The sequence below is a fragment of the Amia ocellicauda genome, chromosome 2, assembly GCF_036373705.1.
Source record: "Amia ocellicauda isolate fAmiCal2 chromosome 2, fAmiCal2.hap1, whole genome shotgun sequence".
NCBI classification, from domain to species: domain Eukaryota; kingdom Metazoa; phylum Chordata; class Actinopteri; order Amiiformes; family Amiidae; genus Amia; species Amia ocellicauda.
In genome coordinates this window covers 49,298,960-49,313,682 of record NC_089851.1, presented here as the reverse complement: position 1 = coordinate 49,313,682, position 14,723 = coordinate 49,298,960, and the positions used below count along the sequence as shown (strand labels likewise).

The 14,723-nt window shown below is 39.9% G+C and overlaps 1 protein-coding gene across 1 annotated transcript in view; it reads left to right on the top strand.

Moving 5' to 3' along the window:
* myo10 (myosin X) overlaps positions 1 to 14,723 on the top strand; it is a 132,191-nt gene that overhangs the window by 74,635 nt on the left and 42,833 nt on the right. The window contains exons 5-19 of the mRNA XM_066687486.1: positions 3,348 to 3,482; positions 3,984 to 4,108; positions 4,982 to 4,995; positions 5,108 to 5,192; positions 5,696 to 5,799; positions 6,584 to 6,713; positions 7,510 to 7,628; positions 8,112 to 8,258; positions 8,441 to 8,541; positions 10,978 to 11,044; positions 11,520 to 11,612; positions 11,939 to 12,007; positions 12,376 to 12,458; positions 13,818 to 13,926; positions 14,538 to 14,618. Of these exons, the coding sequence (XP_066543583.1) occupies positions 3,348 to 3,482; positions 3,984 to 4,108; positions 4,982 to 4,995; positions 5,108 to 5,192; positions 5,696 to 5,799; positions 6,584 to 6,713; positions 7,510 to 7,628; positions 8,112 to 8,258; positions 8,441 to 8,541; positions 10,978 to 11,044; positions 11,520 to 11,612; positions 11,939 to 12,007; positions 12,376 to 12,458; positions 13,818 to 13,926; positions 14,538 to 14,618 (1,462 nt within the window). The remainder of the gene's footprint in view (positions 1 to 3,347; positions 3,483 to 3,983; positions 4,109 to 4,981; positions 4,996 to 5,107; positions 5,193 to 5,695; positions 5,800 to 6,583; positions 6,714 to 7,509; positions 7,629 to 8,111; positions 8,259 to 8,440; positions 8,542 to 10,977; positions 11,045 to 11,519; positions 11,613 to 11,938; positions 12,008 to 12,375; positions 12,459 to 13,817; positions 13,927 to 14,537; positions 14,619 to 14,723) is intronic.

Sequence of the window (14,723 nt, the reverse complement as noted above, 5' to 3'; positions counted from 1 at the left end):
CAGGACAAAGGAGTTGGGTCAGGGCCAGCCAGCCTACCACGCTTTTACAAAAGCATGAAAGCATTTTTATTTTATTTTATTTTTTAGACTAGTGATACTGCCACAGTGAGCGGTGAATTACCCCCTGTCCCCCCACCCCAAACACATTTTGCAGAATCATTTGTGGCAGGGAACTGTAAATTCAGTTCGCAGAGGACTGCAGCGTCTTCTGGTTTTGTTTCCAGCTGGAAATCTTGTTTACTTAATCCAGCTAGATATTTTCCCACCAAGGCATGCATTACATTGTTTTAAAGTGTGTTGATTTTTATATATCTTCCTTGGCTTAGCATATTCTTTTGATTCATGGTAAACTACAGTACACATAACCCCGGGTTGGTATAGCAGTATTCAATTCGTCCAGCTCATCAGATCGGGTTGCAACGAAAGCCAGAAGACACAGTGGCCTCCCCAGAGTTTGAGATCCATGCTTTAATATGTCAGAGTGTCTCCAGTCTGCTGTACTCTGCAAACAAGCTTTAGGTGCTTGACATGCTTTCTGGGGAACAAAAAAAACAGTGCCACATTGTGAAAGGACTCACCCTTTATTGTGATAGCACTGTGTGAGTGTGCTCTTTCTGTCCAAATGGAACATTAGAGCTTTGCTTTTTCTCAGCACCCCGTAACCCATTTTATGCACCATTTCCAAGTGTTTGCTAATGGAGAGAAGACGGGCTGGAAGCGTTTTAAAAAGCTGACAGGAATTAATGGTTTGTCACTGACCGAGGCCTGGTCTCTTCCGTGGGCTTCATCCCTTGTTTGATGCTTTGCAGTAATCTTGATGGGTCTCTTTTGCAAGAGCAGAGACCCAACATTTCCACTTCATTTTGAATATCTGTTGCTTTTAATTGTCATCCCATTATGAACCGCAAGTGACTAGATGGCAAGTGCCATCTCAGGTGACTAGAAATCCTAAAATCCACCTCCTTTGCTCCAGCAGAATTATTTCTCACAAAATGCCTCCATGCTTATTTCTATAATATTCAATAGAAGTAAAATGGGAAGAAAAAACATTAAAAGCTAATTGTACTTTAATAGGTGGTTTCACAGACCTTGATTAGCAGTAGTCTTGGATTTCCCTACCTAAAATTACAGTGGGTAATGCAAGTCTAGTGCTAATCAGAGTCTGTAAAGAGTGACATTTAAAACTGTACCTGGAGCTCTTTATTTCATATTCTTATCATGTTCTCCTTCTATGATAGTCATATTCATTGAACAGTATAATAGTTAAGTCCCTATGCAATTGCTTTCAACCTCGTTTTTAAATCAAATCTCTTAACCCTGAAAGCAGACCACATTATAGGACTGTCGTGTTAAATGTAACTTTCTCTCTCCTGCCTCCTCCACCACCCCCAACTTGTGCTCAATATAAATATTTTTATAGACCACATTCCAGAGAGTGGAGCCTACTCTGGGCCCATCTGGTAATGGTTGGAAAGAGGGGAAAAAGGGAGAAGTCCGCATTTGACCTAATTCAATAACGCGCTCCTGATCTGGAGAGATACCAGCGTGTATTTGTGAAGCCCTGTGCTTATTTTGATGATGTTTTCTCAGCCTCTCGTGACCTGGGGTTCCTGAAGTTTACAAATTGGTCATAATTTGATAAACTCTACTGAAAAACAACCTATGTATGTATGTGTATATATATATATATATATATATATCTTTTTCAATGCTAAAAAGAGTTTGTTCTATACAAAACTGGTGGTGTGTGATGACAGAGCTTGTATTGTTGTGACACATCTTTTCTTTTAGGAATGGTACAGTCTTGGCTGTTCTATATCAATACATACTAGGCTGTCTATATACATAATGAAACACACACATCTTTGTTTCATTGTCTTAAACACACAACACCTCATTACTCCACACACCCCCACGCCTTTTGAACATATAGTTCAAGCTTTATAAACAGAAGAAAAACTAACACAAAATACTAATACCATGTCCCTACAACTATACCCTGGTATTACTGTGGGTTAGGATGTTGGCCCAGGTTTTGAAGGGTCAGTTCAGACTGGATACTTTTTAAAGTTTTTTTAGATCTTTAATTTAGTTACTTAATTAGTTTGTTGTAACATTTTATTCAATACTTTTTAGGCCCCAAGTCCCCTGTGTGACTTCCCCCTGTTGGGCAGGGGAAGATAGAGGCCAGTGGATAACAGTGCTTAAAACGATCCTGTTAGTTGGACAAGGGCACACAGCTAGACCCTAATCGCTCTGCCCTGAGCCGAGATGACAGTGGCTGGGCAAGAAGAAAGGCAATTACAGGAGCGCTGCGTGAGTGGAAGGACTGAACGATCAGTGTCAGTCAGGCTGTGCGGCTGAGGAGCTGGCGTTAAGATGGGGCTTGGCAGCTACTGCACTCTAAAGAAGGGATTCTCTCTCTCACATCTGCCTCATATCTGTCTATCTGTGCATCTTGCTCTTCCTTCATATTTATGCTCCACATCATTCCAACTCAGCATCTTTGCATTACATGCTATCTAGTGTAGAGGAAAATGTTTTTTTTTGTGATGGGTCCCTTAGAAAATGTATAGATCCTTAAGGTCTTTCAAGAAAAGTGCATCGATTTGATCAGATCAAAGCTAAAATACGACTCGGACCTGGGAAAGGGTGTCCCCCTCCCCCCAATTTCATTCTTGCCAAACTATGTTTTAAGTTATCATCATATCAGTTATTAAAGTAAGCTTAAGGTGGATTTTGTGCTATTGCATTGATACGTATTTTCTTCAATAACTTCCTTCCTTTCCATTGAACTTTTTCCAAGGCTTATTAGTTGTTTTTATACTGAGCAACAGCCGCCCTCTTGTGGCCAGTCTGGGCCTTTGCAGACTGATTTGTTTTTAAAACTGATTTGATGCCATTTGATACATCGTTTGATCCCACATACATAAAGGTGGTGTTTTTGACTTGAAGCAGAACTAAAATACTACTGAGTCTATAGTATTTATGTTTTGTTCTATAGACTATCTGTAAAGAAAGCTGACAAACAGTGGCTTCTCATTGTAGTTTAAAATACAATTCTAATAGTAATACACCATTTGACAGATTGTACTCTGAGTAAATATGATACCGTGTAGTGTTTTCTGAGTTCTGAGAATGAATCACCTCTGGATCACCTGTACAAATTATAGGACTGTGGGCCTACAAGAACTATGCGGCTCCTGGTGTATTGTCTGGAAAGACCACTGCTGTTAGTGTCCGGCTGGGATAGCACCACTGCCAATCACTGTCTTCAAAACAAGCCTTTAGCTTCTTCACAGCCACGTCTACATTTGAGAAATGTTGCCGTTTTTTTTTTATTTCAGCGGCGAAAGTGGGGCCGGCAAGACCGAAAGCACCAAGCTGATCCTGAAGTTCCTGTCCGCGATGAGCCAGCACTCCCTCGAAGCCACCTCCAAAGAAAAGACATCGCATGTCGAGCAAGCCCTTTTGGAGAGCAGGTGTGCCATGTTTTTAGTTTTAGTTTTTTGTATTTGTTTCCCTCTTACTGCCTCAGTGGATGTCAACAAGGAATGGCCAGCAGCCACAAACCTAAAACAAACCTCCCCAACGCCAAACAAGTTTTTTTGTTTTCTCTGAATACAGTTTCCTGTGGACAATGGACAGTTGTGGGGCTTAAAACAATTACAACTCTAATAGTATTTTGTTTATACATATATAGTATTATAATTAGTTTTGTACTAATTATGACACCTCACAGTCAAGTCATTCAGTTAATCTGAATCCTTTTATATGACTGTAGTCTGCTGAGATGGGGTGAACTTTTGAGTTTTATTGTACTTACAGTACAGTTCAGATTTATTAAGTCATTTAGTATTTGCCGGATTTAATTTGTATTAAAATGTAATTGCTTATTCAATTTGAAATGATTGATGATTAATGCATGTATGTTTTTGTTTATTTGTTTGTTTTTGTGCATTGTCTCCTTTTTAATCACATAGTCCAATCATGGAGGCCTTTGGAAATGCCAAGACCGTTTACAACAACAACTCCAGCCGCTTTGGGAAGTTCGTTCAGCTGAATTTCTGCCAGAAGGGGAACATTCAGGGAGGGAAAATTGTTGATTGTATCCTTTTGTTATCAAATAACCCAGCTCTTCCTGACAGGTTACAGCAATGGTTCCCAGCCTTGGAGTCGTGACTCAATTTGAGGTCACACAAGAAATAAATGGGGTCACAAATGGTGATTCTTGTTATGTTTTTTTGGTAAATATAAAATAAAGGTAGGTTAAAGTCAGTTCCTGGAGGGATGCGGTGCTTCTTCTGGCTTCAGTCACTTTATTGTTCTGATTTAACCTGTTTGACTGGATGAATTTAATACTTCTGTACAAGTGGAAAATTATGTTACAGGTAGTGCCACCTTGAATCAAAATAATATTTTTTCCATCACCTGTAAAGGACCTTAGAACAATGGCATGGATGTCTAACTAATAAAATAATGAGACTGAGTAAATCAGAGCACGCCAAGAGGAACAATACCAGAAGGTGCTTGGGCCCCTCCAGGAACAGGCCTGTTATGGAGAGAGGACACGCTTTGAACCATTAACTTATTATTGAAAGCAGGGGTCTGCAATGTGTGTCAAATGCATTACTTCCGTCCGTCTGTGCCGTCCCATATGAAAGTCTGAAAATAGTTAATCGTCAGTATAACAAATATAAATTGTTCCAGACTTATGGAATTCTGCCAGGGAGCAAGATGGAGTTACAGTACATTTGTACAATGATGTGCTGATGATAGGTTTCAGAGTTTGGTTTTAGGATGAAGAGGTTATAGTGGGTAGTTGCTGGACAGGCAAAGAATTTAATGAGGTCTTTTGGGTTTTCATAATCTCGAGTTGTGTCCTATCTCTACACTTTGCATAAACACAAGAATGTTTGAAAGTATATATTTTTTATCTTGTCGTCGTTGTCAGCCTTAACTTGCGCCTTTCCATCTGCAGATTTATTAGAGAAGGTGAGCTTCATTCTTTGACCTTTATCCCAGTTGATCTTGTTTTTCCATTCCATAATTTAATAATGAATTCCAGTCCAGTAGGTACTCAGCTGCATTTGCTTTTTCTGTGCAGAACCGAGTGGTGCGTCAGAACCCAGGCGAGAGGAACTATCACATATTCTATGCTCTGCTGGCAGGAACAAACACAGAGCAGAAAGGTGAGGCTGATGAGGTGAACGGGAGAGTGTGGCTCACTACACCGGTAGAGAACAAGGGCTACAGCCTGGGGCAATGAGGGCACAATAATCATTATAAGGAAGTCAATTTCAGATTTTTCTGAAGGGACATGTCTTATATACAGGAGTAGAGATTAGGGCTCTGGACTCATAACTGGAAGGTTGTGGGTTCAAATACTGGGTGGGGCAGTGCTGTTGTACCCTTGAGCAAGGTACTTCACTTTACTTCACTTAGATTGCTCCAGTGAAATGCCCAACTGTATAAATGGGTACAAATGTAAGTCGCCCTGGATAAGAGTGTCTGCTAAATGACAAATAATGTAATGTAATGTTATAAATTATGACTAGGTACCCCTGAATTTGCTTGTTGCCTTATCTGGAAGCATGTATAAAGTGTTGTACTTTTCTTTTCGTTGTTGTCCGTAGGAGAGAGGAAGCTACATTGAAAATGCTAATGTTGGGTTTTTGTTTTTTTTGTTTTGCAGAAGCCTTCCATTTATCTCACCCTGAAAGCTACTATTACCTGAAGCAGTCTGGGTGCGTGGCAGACAAGACCATCAATGACAAAGACACTTTTGAGCAAGTGCTGGTAAGGCCCCATTGTATCCTTGTTGTGTGGCCTATCTAATGAGCTTTGGTGAATTTTTGTAATTGGTGAAGAGTAATCACTGACTTTGTACTTCACAAACTGGTTTTATGGTGAAGCCAAATAATTGTGTTGCCAAAGCACTAGTACTGGTTAAAAAAAAATATATATATATATAAATATATATATATATACACACCGATTAGCCATAACATTATGACCACCTGCCTAATATTGTGTAGGTCCCCTGACCTGTTGAGGCATGGACTCCACTAGACCTCTGAAAGTGTGCTGTGGTATCTGGCACCAAGACGTTAGCAGCAGATCCTTTAAGTCCTGTAAGTTGCGAGGTAGGGCCTCCATGGTTCGGACTTGTTTGTCCAGCACATCCCACAGATGCTCGATTGGATTGAGATCTGGGGAATTTGGAGGCCAAGTCAACACCTTGAACTCGTGATTCATCAGACCAGGCCACCTTCTTCCATTGCTCCATGGTCCAGTTCTGATGCTCATGTGCCCGTTGTAGGCACTTTTGGCAGTGGACAGGGGTCAGTATGGGCACCCTGTTTCCTATGTGTTTAACAGTAATTAACTAGGATGTATTTCTAAAATAGACCTGTAAAGAAATAGGCCCTGGTATATATCATATCAATATTCCTGTTGATTTGTGTCAGACTTTGTCCTGTGTCCTTCCCACTCCTTCCCGTTTTCAACCACTGTACATGAACCCTGGCTGACTGCTGCTGGCCTTGGAGTCCCTGACTGTGCCCTGTCTCCTTCCCTGCAGAACGCCATGAAGATAATGCAGTTCAGCCGGGAAAACATCCAGGAGACTCTGCGACTGCTGGCAGGGATTCTTCACATAGGGAACATCGAGTTCATGACGGCCGGGGGGGCTCAGGTCTCCTCAAAATCGGGTGAGTCTAAACACCCCTTGGTGACAGCCAGGATGCTATTTCTGGCATGGCATAAAATCCTGTGGGTGTGGCAGAGTGGCTGCTTGTATGGATTGGGTGAGATCGGTTTTGTTGCGTTTCACAAATCCAGTTCCCAAGGGGCAAGTTTCCTGCTGTATACGGTATTCATTGGTCTCCTTAAACCTATATACAATGTATATCGGTCTCTTTAAATTACGAGTGGGTAATTTGAGTCCTCAGGGGCAAGGTTCCTGCAGGTTTTATAGGTACCTTTCCAATTAGCAACTGAATAAGACCTGGAATAAACAGGTGACTTCACTTATCCTAATAATTACTTCAATTACCAGAAACTACTTAGGCCCTTGAGGCCTGGAATTGCCTCCCACTGCTTAAAATAATCCCCTGTATTAAAATCAGGCTTCAGTTACACTGGTTCAGGTACAGTTAAGTGAATGGTTAGTTGAATTCACAAATTAGGTACGGGCACAGGGGGAATGTAAACAAGGCACACTCCGGCCTGTTGAAGAAGCAGGTAGGAAGCTGCCGTCACTTCACTGCTTACCATTCAGATGACCTCAAATTGCGCTATAACTGAAGTCAATGATCTGTTCCCATGCATGAAGTAATGAATCGTCAGGTTTCATCAGAAGCAGTTTTCTCCCAGATCTGAATTTGTAGAAGACGCACTTAATCCTAAAAGAACCGGACTCGAATGGGCTTTTGAAGCTACAAGTGTACATAGATACCTAGCTGGTCACAATCCTATGGTAATGCTGGTGCTTTTTCCACTTCACAGCTTTGGGAAGAGCCTCAGAGCTGCTTGGGCTGGACTCAGTGCAGCTGGCCGAAGTCCTCACACACAGGTCCATGATCCTCCGTGGCGAGGAGATCTCCACACCTCTCTCTGTGGAGCAGGTGAGACTGACTGTTGTCTGCTTCATGGTGGCTGTCAGTTGCATGCCCTTCGCCAAGAGCCATTTCCACCTGTGTGAGGGTTGAACACATCAAGCCCTTTATTCAGATGGGTTAATGAGCTCAGGGCACCTTCTCATTCAGATCGACCGCCTGGCTATTAGTCTTATACCAACACAGCAGAGAACCAAGATGCACAACAAAACAATACACATTGTGCAACTGACACAGTTCAATTGGCGCAATCACAATTAGAGAGATTAACTGATAACACCTTAAATGATGCTTAATACCATCTTGATACCATGAAAAAATAATTACCACCCTTAAATGTTTCAAAGCTTTTCCCCCCCTCATTTATTTAGTCAGTTTTTAAAAATGGTAGCCATCCCACTGTGACAAATAGGTAAGCCCACTCTCTTGACTTTGTTGTCAGTTCACTGTTGCTGTCAAGACACTGTTTAAATGGCAGCATTTCCCTTCCAGGCTGTGGACTCCAGGGACTCAATGGCGATGGCACTTTATTCCCAATGCTTTACATGGATCATAAGGAAACTCAACAGCAGAATAAGAGGCAAAGAAGACTTCAGATCCATAGGCATCCTGGACATATTCGGATTTGAAAACTTTGAGGTGGGTCAGAAAAACAACAGAAATGTTGAGGGAAAATAAAATAAAAATGGTTGTTCATTATAAATTGCTATTGCAGAGGGAATATGTAGAATAGGCAAAGCAACTGTTCAGAGTGTAACAGTTGAGATGGAGATCAAAGGTGCCAGCTTTTTATCTCATCATGAACCCGTCTCTATTCACAGATCAATCGTTTCGAACAGTTCAACATAAACTATGCAAATGAGAAACTGCAGGAATATTTCAACAAGCATATATTTTCTTTGGAGCAACTTGAATATAACAAGTAAGTGTGGCGCTGTTGACTGTTTCCTGTATTTTCTTACTTCAAGGGCACATTTGTGTCTCATCTCAAAAGCCACCCTCTATCGTCGTCTTTTCTCTTTTTGTCCCAATCTGTCTTATATCTGCTATTATACCAGTGCTGTTTTACTAAGACCCAGTGATTGAGAAAAAAAAAAAAAAATCTTAAAAAAAACTTCATCACTGTCAAATCCAGAGGATTTACAGTTTATCAGTATCCCTAGAAGATTTGCAGGCGAGTACTTTGGAAGAGTATGATAAAGCGCTCAGTCACTCGAGAACTCATGTGCGGTTTTATAATTTGTATGCATTTTATTGCATGAGAAAAACCTAGTAATAACCAGCCATACAAAAAACAAAACAAAAAACAACATTTCTGATTAAACAAACTAAATCAATAAACAAAGAACAGAGAACCACTAATAACAAAACATTATTATGATAATAATAATAATTATTATTATTATTATCATTGTTATTTATGCACTCCATATGGATGAAAGAGGAAGGAAGTCCATGTTGTTTTGTGGGTTTACTTATCTATATTTTTACTGAACCTGTTATGTGGACAAATTACTGTCGTTTCTGCTTACATTTTGTAGTAGCACATTCATTTTACCTTTATCATCATCATCATAAGAGTAGTCAAAATATACCTGTGTTATCCTGTCAAATGTGGTTGAGAATGTATTGAAATCTGAAAACAACTACACAGTTAATCTAGAGAGAATTTGATCTACTAAAACTGCCAAATGTAAGATATATACACTCAATGAGAACATTTACAGTTCTTCTACTAGTTCCCACTGTATTCTGTCTGATATGCATAAATCAGTGAAACAGTAAAAAGCACAGTAAAATGAAAATTCTAATTTGTGAAAAGTCCTTCCTTTACTCCTTCAGTTATCGGAATTACTAAAATTACATCGACACTCAGCAGTGCTCAGTTTTAAAGAGATTTTGAATGAGAGGTATAGCGCCATATGGACTTATGTTGTAAGTCGCCCTGGATAAGGGCGTCTGCCAAGAAATAAAAATAATAATAATAATAATATGGACACATCCTTGGTGAGGGATAACAACTTGGTTCCCATTTAAAATTCAGGCAAGGACCATTTCCTGTCCTGTGATGGCAGCACAGATTTTGCACATATGCCACAATGGTTATTTAAAGGAAATAAAGTTATAGAACTTGACATTATGGCTTTCCAAAATTGATGTAGCATATTTGACACACTTGGCATTACAGTGTAGTGAAACTGCCTTGAGTCAGGAAACTAAGTAGATATTTATTTTTTTAATATAATTTTATTATGCTTCAAATCTACTACATTATGATGATGTGATGAAAATCTTGGCATTCCATTCTCAGAAAAACAAAGAAACACACTGCAGTACTTTTAAGCCATCCTACAAGCTTAATAGCTGGTACTTAATACAATATGTCCACACCTTAATAAAACAGAATAACTTAGATAAAATAGTAATACAAAGAATATTTAAATGCATGTCATGTGTAATCATACATTTTAAATACAGCTGTAAGTAAACATGCATTGAAATAATAATTTATTAAGTTCCCAAAGGAGTTATAACTTAATTATGTCAGTCGAAACTTGGTTATTATAAAGGGCAGTATTTCCCTAATAAGTTCTGTCCTTGTGTGTAATAATTAATCATGGCATAGCTAAATGTCAGTGTGACACTTTTATTGGTGATATGATGAATGCCTGTTCACTGCAAGTAAATGAAATATCCTTATGTGAGATCCAATTTAAAAATTTTGATTAGAGTTTAAACTATAATTACAGAATCCACTTAAATAAATTAGGACAAACTCACAGAATAAAAAATGCCTCCCATTTGAAGATGGGCTATTCTAATATGCTATTTGTTTTGAAACACAATTCATTGAACATTGAATTAGTGTTGTGTTAGGCCACAACAGAACTGGTTTGATGTATTGCAGTACAGAGGGCAGACAGCAGAACTAATAATAATAATGTTACAGTGTAGTACTACACAGATTGTCAATCATCAAAAAGCTATTTCAATTCTCTGGTCAATATCTGAAACATGTCTTCTGTCTTTCTAGGTTTTTTCAGAGATACCCCCACACACAATCTAATAGCTTTGGTCAGATTCTGCAATTGAGCTAAAATCTCAGACCTCGAATCGGATTTAACAGGTGACCCAAAGTGGCCAAGTACACTAGCCAGCCCTCAAGGGCTCCGACTTAATTTTAGAAATCATTAACTTTAAATGTCTATAAAGATACAGATCCCAAAAGATGGCTGATTACTTACCATTACTTACAACTTACCTGATATTACCATGGAAAGACAGGATGGCGATTGCCCAGGTACAGGCAAGGACTGTCATGCCTGTGTATTCAGTCCTTTGTGTTTTATCTTGCCAGGGAAGGGCTGGTTTGGGATAATATAAACTGGATGGACAACGGAGAATGTTTGGACCTGATTGAAAAGGTAATAAATGTTGTTGATGTTGAGAAGCAGTGAATTGAACAGGGGCAGCAGTGTGGGCTAATGGTTAGGGCTCTGGACTCCTGAGAGGGTCGTGGATTCAGTCCAAGGTGGGGGACACTGCTGTTGTACCCTTGAGCAAGGTATTTTACCTAGAATGCTCCAATAAAAAAATAAACAATAGCTGTTTAAATGGATAATTGTATGTAACAAATATTGTGATATATTGTAAGAAATGCAAATCACCCTGAGTAAGGGCACCTGCCAAGAAATATAATAACACTGAATCAGTGTTTTGACCTGTGACTGAACAGTTGTGATTTGTTTTGCACAAGGCATGGTGAGTATCACTTGACTTTGTTAAATCAGGTGCCACCCTATTTGTTTGCTTGTGATTTCCAGTTATAATGAATGCATACTAACTATAGTCTATGCCAGTTCTTCTGTGTTTCACCTTTTATGTGCTTTGTTTTTGTAGAAATTGGGACTCTTGGCACTAATTAATGAAGAGAGCCACTTTCCGAAGGCCACTGATGGGACATTGCTGGAAAAACTGCACAGCCAGCATTCGGTACGTGTTCTGCTGACACGGCATCAACCTACTTGTTTGCTAACGCAGTTCCTCATAACAATACCCAGGCACTCATGTCTTGGAAATTGAGACTCGCTCACATAACATGGTTTTCAGGGTTTGCAAGTAAGGAGGTGTAGTATAAATGATAGCAGTGAATGAACACCTTAGGCATGTTATTTCATGTATATAGTTAATATTATGTTAAGCTTGGGATGCAGGCCTTAAAAACTATACACTGTGCAGCCAATGTAACAATCAATTTGTATCTATCTATCTATCTATCTATCTATTTATTTATTTATTTATTAATTTTGTCATTCCAGCAAAACCCTTTCTACGTGAAGCCTCGGGTAGCCATCCATTATTTTGGAGTGAGGCACTACGCCGGAGAGGTATCTGCTGAACCGTCTATTAAGTTATTTGTAGACGTCTGTACTTGGGTCAAGAAGAAGAAAGGGATGGTTATTTGAAGAAAATGCATGATGGAAGCTTGAGGAATGCACCAGTGACTGTTTTTTGACATGACCATCAGATGCAAATCTTTCAACAATCTAGAGAATATCCTGCAGAAGATGGCAGTCAGATCCCCTGATCACCCTACTATAGCTCTGGTCTTTTTCTCCAATTGCTAGTTAATCCACTTGACATATGTAGCACTCGGTTCAATAAGAGGTGGATTTTCCTTTTGCTGCTGCATCAGGGTTCTGGTACTTTTAACTGATGATACCAATGTTGTTGTTTTTTTTGTCTGTCTGCGCAGGTCGTATACGATGTAAGGGGAATCCTCGAGAAGAACCGAGACTCATTCAGAGATGATGTTTTGAACCTGTTGAGAGAAAGCAGGTCTGTGAATAATGTTTCCTTATGCATCTGTACAGATATGTTTTTTTTCTTGTTTATTGTTTTTAGCATGTTTTGTACAAAGGTTCTTGTCAACAAAGGTAGAGGTATACATAGCTATAAGTGAAACTGACGGCTATTGCCCTGCTGTACAGCAATTCGAAAAAACATTGTTTGCCTGAAAGCAAGAATTTCCTGTATTATTATTAATTTATTAGCAGAGGCCCTTACCCAGGGCAATTTACAGTATTCACAAGAAACATTTTCATCACATTACAAAGTGCAGCAAATAAAATCAGTGCAAAATACAATAAGCATACATCCTAGTACAAATGTGCTAACAAGTGCCAACATAATAGTGTTCTGTCCCTGGTATGTGCTAAGGGGTGAGGTAGGCATTGGAACAGGAGAAGTTACAGTAAAATTATAAAAATGCCAAAGATACACAAGTAATCAGGAGCAGGAGGGAGCATAATTTACTATGAAAGAGCACCAGAGCAAGAGTGCTGAGATGTCCAGGAGATTATGCTGCGTTATTGCAGGTACAGTCTGAACAGGTGTGACTTGAGCAGACGCTGGAACTCTGTGATTCTGACCTCTGTACAATGAGTATATTGCCACTTTTCGAATACTATTAAGTGTTACAATTAAGTAAAGATCTCCCCGAACAAACCTTTCCTGGTCTCTCAAGGCAGGTACTGAACTTGATCTTGAACTGAAACATTACACAAGTATTTTCTGAAATGAACCGTGCTAAACCATACTGCAGGCTGATCCAGATGGCTTAGCAGCATAAGGAGAATCGGTGGGAAGTGGGAACTGGTCTGTTGTAGCTGCAGGAGGTTGGGTCTGTGGAGATCAGGTTGAACTGATCATACTGCTCATGTCTTCTCTGCACTCCTGCCTGCCCTTGTGGTGTCCCATGCAGTGTGCCCGGTGAGTTGGGCTCCAGCTCACCATTATTATTATTATTATTGTTTATTTCTTAGCAGACGTCCTCGTCCAGGGCAACTTACAAAATATAAGAGCAATACAGTGCAATAATGCAGTGCAGTTCAGGCATAATACATTTTACAAATTTAGAATTTACATAAGTGTATACGAGATACGGTAAGCAATATATAAGGTCTTACATCCTAGATTATCAGCTTTTACAATCTAGGATGTAAGACCTTATATATTGCTTACTGTATCTTACTGTATTGCTTACTGCAGGCAGGAGTACAGAAGAAGACATGAGCAGTACGATCACTTCAGCCTGATCTCCACAGACCCAGCTCCCTGCCATGTCCCTGTACTGGTTAGTTAAATCAGTTATTGATAATTAATGCATATATTAATTTTGTGTGTTCTTTGTTGCAGGTTGGATTTTGTGTATGACCTGTTCGAGCACGTCTCCAGCCGCAACAGTCAGGACACTCTGAAATGTGGCTCCAAACACAAGAGGCCCACGGTCAGCTCTCAGTTCAAGGTCAGTGGAGGAACAGGCTTCCTGTGTGTGACAGGCCAGAACACTGCAAACGGCAGCTCAAAGCCATTCCTTCAATGGAACACAGCTGGGCTTAACATCAACCAATTTATCACCTTTTCTGTTTAGACTGAGCGGTTTAGGAAACAAAACAAGCATGTCTGCACCCCACTGTGAATTTTGTATTAAATCTCTCCTGCCTTTATGTGCTTTTTCGCCTAAGAATTATAGGGGGGAATTCTAGACTGAGCTGTCCTCTGTTGTTGGAGTCCTTTCTGCAGTGTCTGAGATTAAAGGGAGATCATAATCCCTTTAAAACCAGGTGCTACATAGGTATCTTGCTCAGTAAAAACAGAATACAATCTGATCTGAACTTCTGCCACTCTTGGTTAGAGCCTGGAGACTCCAATATTATTTACATATTTTGTTCCTTAAAGAACTATACAAATCTAAGCAGGAGCAATATCAACAGTCAGCTGCTTCACTGTGTTTCTTTAGATGGAATTTTGTCTCGGTTGAATATAATAACGCTGGAAGAAGAGAGATCAGTGTGTTTTTTTGGCTGTTTCTTTGAGTGCCAGTCCTTCTAAGAAAAAGTATTTCTTGCCTTTCAGAACTCCTTGCATTCCCTGATGTCCACTCTCAGTACATCAAACCCCTTCTTTGTTCGCTGTATCAAACCAAACACTCAGAAGGTAAGCCCTGAACTCCAGCCCTTCCTTCTCCACTCGTCTCTCTCCCAATTATCGCCGGTCCGCTTCAGATGTTCGTTGTTGAAAGGCCCACTTTCAGAGAATCCA